This window comes from Syngnathus scovelli, chromosome 4 (genome assembly GCF_024217435.2).
Source record: "Syngnathus scovelli strain Florida chromosome 4, RoL_Ssco_1.2, whole genome shotgun sequence".
Lineage (NCBI taxonomy): Eukaryota > Metazoa > Chordata > Actinopteri > Syngnathiformes > Syngnathidae > Syngnathus > Syngnathus scovelli.
The window spans coordinates 23,359,612-23,372,965 of record NC_090850.1 but is presented as its reverse complement, the minus strand read 5'-3'; the positions used below and the strand labels follow the sequence as shown (position 1 = coordinate 23,372,965).

At 49.0% G+C, this 13,354-nt stretch overlaps 1 protein-coding gene across 2 annotated transcripts in view; it reads right to left on the bottom strand.

Annotated features, from left to right (window-relative positions):
- Positions 1-13,354, bottom strand: part of si:ch211-186j3.6 (neural-cadherin) — a 112,762-nt gene that overhangs the window by 67,904 nt on the left and 31,504 nt on the right. For both annotated transcript variants that reach the window (XM_049717559.2, XM_049717558.2), the window contains exons 2-7: positions 10,944-11,141; positions 10,235-10,460; positions 9,434-9,638; positions 8,332-8,443; positions 5,923-6,172; positions 2,299-2,441 (exon numbers count right to left, since the gene is read on the bottom strand). In XM_049717559.2, the coding sequence (XP_049573516.1) occupies positions 2,299-2,441; positions 5,923-6,172; positions 8,332-8,443; positions 9,434-9,638; positions 10,235-10,460; positions 10,944-11,070 (1,063 nt within the window). In that variant the 5' untranslated portion in view covers positions 11,071-11,141. The remainder of the gene's footprint in view (positions 1-2,298; positions 2,442-5,922; positions 6,173-8,331; positions 8,444-9,433; positions 9,639-10,234; positions 10,461-10,943; positions 11,142-13,354) is intronic.

Below are 13,354 nucleotides of genomic sequence, written 5' to 3'. Positions count from 1 at the left end.
ACACGGAGCGCCAGATTGCAATTTACACGAGATGCCGAGCGAGCTGGCCCGTGTGAAATTGCGCCGACTAGAGACGCCATCGGAGTGGTCGACCGGGATCGAATCATATTTTGATCAACGGCGCTGATGCAAGCGGCAGCAATTGCAGGAGCGTGCGTGCGTGCGTGCGTTTCATTTCGATGACAAGGGACGACTGGACATTGAGCACGTACGTACGTATCCGTCAAGTCCGTCCAAAAGACTGGGAGGAAGGAAGGAAGGAAGGAAGGAAGGAAGGAAGGAAGGAAGGAAGGAAGGACGGAAGGACGGAAGGAAGGAAGGAAGGAAGGAAGGAAGGAAGGAAGGAAGGAAGGAAGGAAGGAAGGAAGGAAGGAAGGAAGGAAGGAAGGAAGGAAGGAAGGAAGGAAGGAAGGAACCTTGAGAGGATGCGAATCAGAGCAAAGGCGACGGGGAGGAAGAGAAGCCGGAATAACAATACATTCGCCTGAGGGAAGGCGCCAAAGAAAGCGGGGCAAAGCCACGCGGGCGGGTGTTTTGCGTAAAGCTGAGATCAGATGCGGGTCAGCCGTCAAACCCAACAGAAGCTCAGGGCCAACTGCTAAAGGATGGAACAACAACAAGAAAAAAATCCAAGGAAGACAGGCTGACATTGTGACAACAAGCTTTCTATGCTCACACTTTGATTTGGACACACACACTCCACATGAGTCAAGGCACTGGATCTAAGTGTGCACTCTGGAGTCGTTTGGTCTCAGTCTGCTGCCATTATCGAGTCATTTAGAGCCAGTTCAGGGTCATTTGCTCCAAGTCCAACTTGAGTCTTTCAGCTCACGGTCACATTTCTCCGTTTTTTTTTTTTCTCCATTCACGCTTGCACTCGCACTGCTCAAGTTGATCTCGGTCGGTCCGAGCAAGCTACGACAATCGTTGGAAATATCAAGTTAAAAGCGATTACGACCACTCTAAAACGGTGCCAGACCGTCATTTGCCAGCAACAGAAAAAGTCGGGAGAGTCCGGGAACCCCAAAATGCAGTTGCGGATGGAGGCCGGCAGAGGATTCTGCCCCGGTTAAGACGAGAAGCGTCACGAGGGCGTTTGAGGGACGACTCGCCGGCTCCAACGCGGCAGGAGTTATTTGTTGAGCTATACAGCCTGTCCACTTTGATGTGCTCCAAATTCTCATTTCAACTTGGCTCATTTGCACTCTCGGAACACAATGTGGCGCGCCGAGCGGGGAAGACGCTTTATTGGCAGCCGCCGCCCGTTTATTTAGCGCTTGTAATAGGAAAGCCTGATCATCATATTGACCGAGCCGTTGCCATCCTAATGGCCCCCTTAAATCTGCCACAAAGCCACTGTAGTATTTTTTGGGCTGACTTACAAGCAAATTAACACTTGGGGGGGGGGGGAGATTGAAGATTGTGTGTTTATGTTTGCATGCAAAGCAATCAAGGGGTTCCATCACCATCAGCGGTAAAAGAGGACGGATCACGCGCGAGGGCAGAGTCCAATGTGCTCCACATCAATTATGGGATGATCAAAAAATCATTTTACAGAGCAAATAGTGAGCTCGTTGGCGGAGCGCGTGACGGACCTCGCTCGCGTGTCACCTTGCCTGTATGCCTTCTTGTGTGTGTGACGACAGGCTGGCTGGCGCTCATTAAAAGAGTCAAAGGTCGCAACAAACGGACCGCAATGTTGATTATGCTCATTCAATGAACGTTAGCTTCTCCGGACACAACATTAGGTACACCTGCACGATAAAATGCCACCCAATATCGAAACTGATTTACTGAAAATTCCGTTTTTAAAGGAGTGTCATAAAAACGAATGAACATTTTCTTCAAGTAAGCCTGAAGTTCATTCATTCATTCATTCATTCATTCATTCATTCATTCATTCAATTAAGACATGTTCGTTTTTTTATTTACTTATTCATCTATTAATCTAATGACCTGTTCATTTATTTGTCTTATTTATTAGTCTTATTTATTTATTTATGTATTTATTTATTTATTTGTGGAGCCCGCCGCCCCGCTTCCCCTGCCCAAGCCTCCAAACGAGCCCCTTTGCTCGCTCTCATCTCGCCGACCCGCCGCAATAAAATTCAGATGTCGTTTTGTCGTCTTTGTGAGAAAATATGCAAGGAAACGCTTGTCTGGCTGCACGCCGCTGATTATTTCAAAGTCTGCGCGACGCAAGCTGTCAGAATTTCAACACGCTCAAGCGAGCGAGCGAGCTGGCGGAGCGAAGCGTGGTGGTGCGTCCTCGTCAGAAGAAGGCAAAACATTTCCTACCTTTTTGGCTGTCGATAACAAAGTTGCCCTCCTCGTTTCCCGAGGCGATGCGGTAGGTGATGCCGTCTCCGTCGGGATCCTTGGCCAGCACGGTCGCCACCAACGTGTTGGGCCCGGCGTCCTCCGACACGAACGTCCGGTAGCTGAAAGAGAAAAGACACAACCATCCTTGACAAACTCATATCTTTCTGCCTTGAGCGCTCATATCGTTCAAAATGTGTTCCGTTTTTATTGGGCCATGTGGCCGGCCGGCCGGCCGGCGGAAAGTCATTCAGTCAGGTTGAGCGTCAAGAGTTGGGGAATTCGGTCCACGTCTCGGGTCGCCCCCTGTCACTTTAGCATCATTTCCCAGTCCAGATTGGGTCTGCAAGCAACCCTTCCTGGAATGCGTGCAACAAGCCTCGACAGACGTTAGAAGTATTTTTTCCAGGCGTTTGACTGTTTCCTGCTGCGCTATGTCAACAGGAGTGCTGTGAAGAAGATCGTTTGAAAGAACAAAGCTCGCAGTGGGCTAACAGCGCTTTCTCTACCTGGCTGGGTCTTTCTTATGCTGTTTGGCAAAAACACAAAAACTCCCACTTTGAGGTATTTATTTGGAAATAAATCAGTTCAATGTTAATAGTAATTGTACCCCCCCCCCCCCCTCCCGTTATCTCGGTCCGCCGAGTGTTTCTAGCTCGGAAAGAGCGCCGCCATTTTGAGGAGCCACGCTCAAGGGCCGCCGGGTTAATCCGACTCGACAGCGCGACGACCTCGCCTTTGACGTGAATAGAGTCGTATTTTAGCGAACGGACGCAAACTTCAATCAGGTCGGCTCCACGCGGCCCGGCCGGCGCCGTTTTGGACCCTCGGCACGTCTCCAATTTGTTCTGATCGATGTTGCAATCAAATGAAAAGCACCTCGGACATACACCAGCACACACTAATTACTTTTTAACCTCCTTTTTTTTCCTGGTGGGCGCAACTTTGTTTTCTCCGCACGCCGCCTCAGCTCGCAGAAAAGAGAAGCCTCCCGCAGGCCCGCGGAAATTAATTAGTGAATTTAATTATTGACTTGATTTGCTTTGTGGAATTGGAGGCCGGTGGTTAGCTGGCGACGACTGGCCTACAATTCTAAAAAAGGGAGGGGGGGGGGGGGAGTGGAAGCAGGGGAGGAGTGGGCTGATTGCGCCATTCATCTGGAGCACCTCCTCCCGCGAATTCTCAAGCAACAGGCGTTGGGATTGTTGGATTGCGAAATTCAAAGTCTCACTCGTTAGCGCCACGTGAGGTCAAGTCAGTCCTTTTTTTGCTTTTCAGAAGATAAGCTTGCCGCAAAACAAGGGAATTGTGCCTGCTGCCCTTCGGAATCCATCGTTCCACCCCCGCGGCGTGGAACGTTTCATATGCGACCAGGAAGCGGTTGAGAGGCGATTGATGTCAAGCGCCTTGCAATCGGCACATTTTCGCTTTCCTCGTGGAGCGATAATCCCTTAACTTGAAATTTCTCTTGTTAGTCAAAGAGAGCTGATCGATTTTGCCCTTGATCCGAGCGACGCTGAAATCAAAAGTGAGCTTGCTTCCACGCGGGATAATTATTCCCAAAAGTGTGTTTGCTTCAAATTTGTTTGGACTCTAATGGGGATGCGAGGTGAAAAATGTCGAGTCGGCGTTTCGTCTGAAGCGCATTGACGCTAATTGTGTTTTTGCTTTGATACGTGGCGAGAATGCCGAAGATGCTTGAAATTGAGATGAGTCGGGGATAAGGAGAAAAAAAGAAATTTTGACAATGACCTTGCCCGCCGCATTGGTGACTTTTATCACACATTTAGGAAGTGGAGAGGGATGCCCACCACCGCATCTTTTCTTTCTCCAACTTTGGATGAATGAAAATGATTTTGTTGCGGTGGGGGAGCGGTTGCCAAGGCAACAGCTGCAAATTGGCAAGCCACGCAGCGACGGCGGCCCGTCGTGGTCGGGTGGGAGGAAAGGAGCGACAGCTCAAAGCGGCGCCGTCGGCGAAGACGGACGCACGCTGACGCCTTTTCGACTCCTCGCTGTCACCGACGTCAAAATAAATAAATAAATAGATAAATAAAAGGTCCATCATGACGCCTCGCCAGTAACACGCAGAAGCTCTTTTTATTGCTTTGCTTATTGCTTTTTGCTGTCTCTTTTCTGTCTGCGTGTCTGTCAACTCAAGTGCTAGCAGGTGTTTTGTCTCATTTTTGTCCATTTTCAAGTTACGGGCTAGCAGATTGCTGCTGTTGTTATTTTTTAATCCTTCTTTTATTAGGTTTTTTTATTTTTGGAAAATGCTTCGTTTTAGTTGGATTACTTTTTTGATGTATTTTTATTTGCTTCGTTTTGCAGCGGTTAACTCATTCACACCCAATGAATATATTTGACATCTAGAACCGTCAATGGGACTGAATGATTTCAAAAATGACAAAATCCACAAGGTCTGAATTCAAACATAAAATGTTGTCGCTGCAGTCTCACAAGACGTCGCAGTCCGTACAAGACCTTGCACGATATTCGTACGCTAATTTGAGTCGAGATTGCGTTTTATTTATTTGCAGTGATACCCAAATAAATAATCATAAATGAATCCCAAAAGCTCATGCGTCAAAACCAGACATTTTCAAGTATTTGTTATTTTGCATTTTTGTTTCCAGTAGATGATAATGTTTTTTCCCGTTTTAATTATTTGATGAATTATTGTTAATCACCATAACCTTGGCGCACTCCCAAAAGCCACACTGGGGTTTTCGCTTTGTGTCGTCTGTGGCGGCCTCTCCGAGCGAGCGAGCGAGCGAGCGGCAGACAATGACGCCTGTCAGTCTGTCTGCCTGCCTGCCTGCCTGCCTGTCTGTCCATCCCATCCCAAACTTCACACTAACAATTGCCGTTGATCTTGCTGTCTTTTGTTATTGCTTTTGGTCCTGTCCTATCCGCCCGCCCGCCCGCCCGCGCTCGCTCGCTCGCTCTCTCGCTCGCCACAGAGCAGCAGGTGTTAATTCCATTGTTGTGCTATATTGAGGCTGCGCATGATATTGAATTGTCCACTGCCTTTATCTCTTTAATTCCAGCAGCTGCAGTGGCAGGTTGGATTCTACACATGGAGAAAGGGGACTCATGATTCGCCTGACATTAAATCAATACAACTACACAAAACACGTACGCCGGCACCAGCGCCCGCTATCGAAACAATGGATAAGATGCACGATGCATGAGTGTACTTTACAAGTACATCAATGGCGCCAGTCCATCACAAGAGTGACGGCACGCACGGCGGGGCTTTCCGAGGGTGCCGGTGGGCACGGCCGACTGACCCGACCGAGCTCACCGCTTGTGCCCGGCTCGTTGCCAGAAAATCATCCAATTAAGAAGATGCCGGGGGCACAGGGGTAGTGTGGGTCATTGCAGCTGCGCACAGATCCAAAACGGGAAGCAGCTGTGAGGCGCTGAGCCGGCAGCCGAGCTCGCCGCCTCTCACGCTCGCCCGTCAGTCACACGATACCATTTGTTCGCGAGCAGATGAGCAAGGTTGCGCGACTCGCCCGACCCAAGTCGGGACTTGACTTTCCAGGTCGGAAATATCAAATATCACGGACGTGAGGGATGATGGGTAGCGGTACTCACACGTGCTGCGAGAAGTCGGGCGGCTCGTCGTTGACGTTGGCCATGCGCACCCTCACGGTGGCCGTGCCGGTGCGAGCCACCTCGCCCTTGTCCACCGCCATCACCACAAACTCGTACAGGTGGTTGGGCCTCTCGTAGTCCAAAGGCCCGGCCGGGAAGATGGTGCCGTGTGGCGACACGGTGAAGTCGGGGCTCAGCGTGTAGTACGTCAGCTCCGCATTCTTCTCTGAATCGCAGTCGCTGGCAGAAACTGGACGTCGGGACACAAAAAAGACTTTTTTATATTTTTTACAGTGAAGAGAAAGAAAACAACGAGGAAAAAAACAAACCAACTTTTATTAGTTTATTGCTAACAGTGGTTGGCACATGCTAAGCTAACTGCTAAGTTCATATTTTACAGTGGAGAGAAAGTTCCCTCTTGGTGTAAATGGTCCAAACCAAGTACGACGTCCAATCAACTAATTGTCAACAAAAGCGTCGCTCGGGCGGTGAGCGAGCGAGCGAGCGAACGCGTTTGGATGGGACTCATTGGGAATCCATGCGGGTCGAGCGGGAAAGTGATTGCCTTGCGGAAAGGCCGCGCGCCACCGGGGACATGAGCAAGCATATTTTCCGCTAACGAGAACTTTTTTCGCTCGCCGTCAAACTCTCCATTCTCCAATTTATCTTACTTTGCATTTGAATAAACGGGACGTGACTCGCGCCGCTTTATTGCCGTCGAGGCTTCTGGCAGTCGGGTGGGGGGGGGAAATCCAAATAAAAAATGCTTCAAATGGAGCATCCTAGTAAATGATCAGACGCTTTTATTAAAGGCGGCTTTATGAAGTGGCATTCTCTTTTTCCATTTGTTTGATTCCGTAATTGCGCTGCTGCTGCACGGGGACACAACGCAAGTGACACCTTTTATGAGCCTCCGAATAATCATTTGCTTTACTTTTATTAAGTTATTTATTTGAAGGTGCCTGATTTAAAAAGAAAATCACAACCCGATGATTTAAACAAATAGTCACCAAGTTTTCATCTTCCTCTAGCTGTGCCTAGCTTCTATTTTAACTTGTATGACAATCACGACAAAAAGCGCAACAATTCTTTGTCGTCTTTTAAGGGACAAAAAAAAAGAAAGGCCGAAAATGCGGCAGAATGGGGGTTGTCAAGGTCGTTAGAAGTTTCAATTTGTGCTTTATTGATTATTGGATTTGACGTGATTAAGTTTGTTGATGAGCTTTTTTTCTTACCGAGCCAGACACTCGACGCAAAGACGCTCGTCCCATGTGAAGGGGAAAAAAAGTCAATTGTTCATTCATCAACGAGCTCCTGCAGCGCCCATTAGTCAGCATTGTGCGCGTGTGTGTGTGAGTGTGTGTTGTATTGCACAAAAGATGTTGTCCTGATGGGGGACGCTGCAGGAAGCTCCAATCGCCATGGAAACCACATTTGTGCAAGAAATTGCTTTTTCTTTGCCAAGACGTGACATGATGGAGGCTTGTATATATATGTATTTGTACTCCATTGGAACAAACCCCTCATCTCCCACCTCCACACACACCGGGGAGAAATTTCCCACCTCCCAAGGTACACCAGCCGAGACCACACTTTTTTTTTTCCTTAATTTATTTAAGCCCGGCAGCTAGCATGAGAAGAAACAAGTATTCAAAAGTGTCATTTATTCAGCTAAAAGTTTTGGTATGGGTAAGAGCGGGCCCATGTATTTATGGCAGAGTCCAGGTAGAAATCCCCGGATTGAAGTTGTTGACATTTTTCACTCGAAGCGAGCCATTGTAGCGTTGCCCGCAGCACACCACCGTGGCTTTGGCTCTTTTGTGTGCTTGATGTCTGGTACGTCACGCATGCGCTATCGTGCAGCGGAGCGCCCGGGAGCCTTTTTGGCTCCCGTAGAAAAGCAAACCTAAAAAGAAAAAAATCCACTCAAGCGCACTCTATCTGTCGAGTGTGCAAAGGCAAAAGCTGTGCACGTCAAACATGGCAGGATAACAGTGGAGAGTGTTTTTGTTTCCTTTCTGCAAGGAACAAGTGCGGAACATAAGCGGGCGGGCAGGCGGGGGGATGCAACAAAAAAGAAAGCGCTTTCTTCTTTTCAAGCAATCATCAAAATATCATTTTCCATCTTATAAATTTGCTCTTTGCCGGCCAGCCGGCACGCAAGCTGCTTGCCGACCGTCGCCGTGGCGACAAAGCTGGGCGGCCGCCAACGGCGCCGACAGTTGGCCCGGTCTTGGGCTTTGATCTTCTGTTCGGGCAAAATCATCCAAGACTCGCTCAGTAGCGCCCCCTCGCGGAGTTGGGAAAAGGCCATTTTGAAGAAGGTTGAGTTCCAATTTGCAACATGACAGTGCGGGGAAAACATATAGCCCCCGCCCCTCTCTCTCTCTCACACACACACGTACACACCTTGAAGGAGTGACGTGGCTGTCATGACGGTTTCGGGAACGCCGTCCTTGCTGTAGATGGACTGCAGGAATTCGGGAACGCAGTCGTTCTCGTCCATGATGATGACTCGCACCTAGGGACGAGGAAACCAGGACATGGTTTGATAATACTCCAAAGTCTGACGTAACAATCAAGAGTTACGCCATTTAAAGCTACCAAAAAGATGACTTCGGGGAACTCCAGATGTGCGTGCGTGCGTGCGTTTGTCAAATGTGGTCATGAGGGACCTTGTGTAGTAAACTACATTTTCTTCTTGCAGATGCACCAGCCTGCATCATTCTCACACACACAGACACACACACAGGCACACACACGCGTGCGCCGGTGTGTGTAAATAGCGCTGACATTAATTCCCGGTCGGTACGATGAAATTCTGTAATATCAGTAAATCCTTTTGTAAATATCAGCCGGAAAGATGGACAATAAAAAAAATCCCACCATGTCGAGTCCCTGAGCTGATTTGTGTGTTTGTGTGGATGCCACCGCTTTGTTGGCTGTGTGCGTGCGTGCGTGCGTGCGTGCGTGCGTGTTCATGTGCAGGGAGCACGCAACGACTCGTACATGGCGTGATTGCGTTAGCACGGAATTGAAACGAGAGGCGGGTGGAAATGAGCCGAGCTGAGACACCAGGCTGCCGCCGCCGCCGCCGTCGCTGCCTCACACGTGGTCGCGCTCGGCCACAAACCACAAATCAATGTAGCTAGAATAACAGTCAGCAAGAAAAAGTATGCCTGTGTCAAGAAATAGTCCACGTGTAAGCAATATCTAACCACTGTACTGTAGCCTTCTGTCTTTCTGTCAAGACCCAAACACTCATTAACTCCAATCCAACAACCAAGTGACAAACTACCATCCAACTAATCAAGCTAGCTAACATAAACTTATTGACCAAGCATCTAGCAAATCAACCAGCTAAAGAGCTGACAAATCAATCTACCAAGCAACCAAGTCACCGACCGACCAACCAACCGACCGACCGACCGACCGACCAACCAACCAACCAACCAACCAACCAACAATATGCCAACAAAGCATTGAGGAATGGATGGGAAGTAACGGATACCTCGGCGGCGCTGCTCATGCCGTCCTGACCCTCGCCGGCTCGCACCAGCAGCAGGTAGCGGTGCTGGTCGCTCTCGTAGTCGATGGGCCGGGTCAGGCTGATTTGGCCGTCCTCGGGCGAGATGGAGAAAAGGCTGCTGGGGTTGATGAGCAGGCTGTAGCTGATGGGCTTCTTCTGGAAGGAGACGGCCGTCGCTGCCAGGAACCTGCGCGCACCACAAAAAAAGGAAGGGATGACATCAGATGTTGGCAAAAGAAGTCGCCAGCTAAATGTGGACTAGCCTAATTCCCTCATTTGAGACAGACAATCTTTATTTTTAACCGCAACTTTAGTTTAAAGCCTCGGCTGCGACTGTAATTAAAAACTCCAACACTGGCTTGAAATCCGAATTTGAAACCCAAACGGTTAATGCAAGCGATAATGAGACCAAGCCGAGAAAGCTTACTGTCACAGCAAACTTTGTGTGTACGTGTGTGTGTGCGCCAATAAACATGATCTAACACACCATAAAAGGGCGTCCTGCCTTTGTCGCGCAACCTTTTGTTTGTCGCTGTGTAAATCAATAGCGGCGATGCAGTAATCACTTTTGTGCTGCTTGTTAAAGGCGTCCAAGGCCACCGCGGCGCTGGCGGCGGCGGCGGAGTAGGAGCTCTGTTGTTGTCACCCCGGGCAACTCTTCACAAAACGCTTTATGGAATAGTTTGCCGTCCGACTTTTCCAGCCGCACAAGGTACGCCCGCATTTGGCCAAAATGCCGAGTCGCGATTCCACCGCCGTCAACTTTATTGGGCGCGTACTCACGGCTGTCCCTCGGGCGTGTTCTCCGGGACGGTGACGGTGAAGGAGGCGTTGGTGAACTGCGGCGCTCTGGGCCCCGCCACCACCGACAGCACGGCGGGGACGCTGCGGGCGCCCAGTCGGTCGGCGGCCACCACCGTCAGCAGGTACTCGCGGTCGCGCTGCAGCGGCAACCCGGTGGTGCGCACCTGGCCGCTTTTGCGCTCCACCTCCAAACGCCCGTCCCCACCTGGACAAAAAGAAGAATGCTTCTCAACATCCAAGTCCAGTCTGTGAAGAATGGAACATTTGTTAATTAACCTGCCGTCACGTTTTGTCCCCAAAAGAAATCCGGATGCACTTTGATCGATTTTGTGTGTGTACACGGAGCTGGTGGAAAAAGAGTCACGTCCCCTTGGGGGACAATTAAGGTCTCTTCTTCTGCTCTTTGTATAAAAAGTCTCATTCTGCCAAGTCACGTTGAAGCTGCATGTGCGGCCGAAGCTCGCAACAAAGCCAGGCGCGTAAGAAAAAGCGCCAATCGGCGGCCCGTCAACGTCCACTTGACGGACAGCTGGTCAACAACTGGCGCGGACTTTGACGGAGGTGCGCGTGAGGGAATTTCCAAGAAGCAAGTTGGAAGGAAAAAGGAAGGCTGTCTGGCCTCAGCCAAGCTTGAAACTCATCTAAATTTGAAAGCCGAACACCATTTCAATCACCCGTCGTGACTTACCGTCCGCCAGGAAGAACTCCACGTCGCCGTTGAGGCCCTCGTCGCCATCCTGCGCGTGCAGCTGGTAGACCAGCGAGCCGGCGGCGGCGTCGGGCGACACCACGGCCAGGTACGGCTCCGGGACCATGCGCCACTCGGGAACGTTGTCGTTCACGTCCGTCACCGTTAGTTCCACTCGCACCGGGTACCAGTCCGGGCCTGCCCATCGGGAAACGCACTCGTATTATATTTTGTGTACGATATATAATAAATAATCAAGTAAATAAATAATAATAGATCTTAATAAATAATAAAGCAATGTTTTTTTTTTATTATTAAAAATAAATACAAATAAATAAAGTGTGTACAACGTTCGGATCTTTTCAAAAGAAGAAAAAATTGCTCAAGTCAAAAAATACATTTTTAAAAGGTTGAAGTGATTTGGGCTTGGTCACTGTACTAGCTCTACAAATATCAACAAAATGACTATTTTGCAGAATGTTACATGTTCTAGTCTGGAAAGCCAGATTTCATATCCTCAAGCAGGCTTGAAAAACTACTGTATATGGGCCGGGGCGGGGCGGGGCAGGGCGGACTCAGGTTCTGCTAGCAACTGGATAATTGAATGCCAGCAACAGCTACTGTAAAGCTGTCGAAGGAAAAGAAAGAAAAATGTTTTTTGCATGGGCTGCAGGAAAAGAGAAGGCGTTGGTTTGGATTTATTTCTTGTTTCCCTCTGCGGGAGATAAATGGATTTCAGCACCTCAAGTCACTTTTTATATGCGGCGATTAAAATGTCAGCGATCCACACTGAGCCAGCCCTTTTGACTGACTTGAAACTTTAACACCAACCTTCCTTTGACACCCTTACCCTCGTTTCAAACCCTCACACCCATCTTGAATCTGCGTCTCGGCGCCTAAGCACACCTTTTATCACGTTCCCACATCAGCTAACGTAGGACGACGGGATGGCCTCGCTATTCCAAAGTTGCCTTTGCGGGCTCTTTTCTTCCCTCTTTGGGCTCCTTGCGGACACCTCAGCGACGTGGCGGTCGCATCTCGGCAAGTCATCGCAATCAGACGTTATCTGCTCTTCCATCAACGGCAATCATGGACAAGAGGGTGCAAGGAGCTCATCGGAGAGCATTTTTCTTCGGGCCCACCGAGCAAAATGTCGCCACAATCAGTGGTTGTGGCCCACCGAGGTAGAAAGACATTTACACACACGCACGTACTTGAATTGCAATTCTTGTGCGTGAGAAGCAAACCGTTCACCTAATCAAGAACACACACACACACACACACACACACACACACATTCTCATTGAATCTTTTCTGATGCAGAGTTGCTTTTGAGAGCTTTTGACATGTTGTGTTAACACGGCTTGTGCATGCGTGACTGTTGAGAGCATTTTGCGAGTGAGCAGGTGCAATCAGGCAACATGTTGCGTGTGCGCTCACATGCTGTTATGTGTCTATATATCTGTGCGTGCGTGCGTGTGTGTGTATACGTTGACGCATGGACGGTCGACGGAGGCGGCACAAGGCTGCGAGAGAAACTGACCCGGCGGTTGTTATAGAAACACAAGAGGAAGGACAAGAGGAAACAAAGCATCGACAGTAAAGAAGCAATGAAGATAAAAGGAAGCATGAGTGTGTGTGTGCGTGTGTGTGTGTGTGTCTCGTATCCTCATACCTGTGATTATTGCAGACTGCTAAATGAATTGGCTAAAAAAGACAAAGCTATCACGAATCCAATCCACAAAGGATCAGATTGTAAATATGCACACACCCTCACACATGACATGTCAGAGAGGCACATTGAGAAAATGAGGAGCGGGGTCAAAGGTTACGGGAAGTGTAGCGCCGTCCTCGGGTCGTCACGCTTGGCCTCACATGTGCGAGACGGCGGGCCAGCCATCCGATTGGCCGATGAGATGCTTAGTGACTCCACTCGGGGGAGAAGTCACACGCTTGTCGGTGCGAGGCTGTGTCTTGTCACAACGCGAGAGCCAGGCCTACATCGGCTTCAACAACAAGCTTGCAGCCATTGTTATGTTCCATATATTATATTATATTATATTATTTTATTTGATCAATTTATCCAGTACATTTGGTACACTTTGATACATTTTGTAGTCTGCTTGAGAGCAAAAAAGCCACTTTTCCTTTTGTTCTACACAAACTGTTTCACATTTTGAACCCAACAGAGCAGAGACAAGCATGCACAATGGTCGTGTTTGGTCGTTTCCCTCAAAGTAGCATGACTTTAACATCAGTTTTATGTGCGACACAGACGTAAAAAAAAAATACGGCGTAATTCAATATGGACGTTTTTTTTTTTGGTTACGTTATTCCTACTCGAGTGAATGCAGCTGGAGGCCAAGCAGCTGCTCTGGAGGCAGTCCTTATTTGTTGTCCTCAAAGCGAAG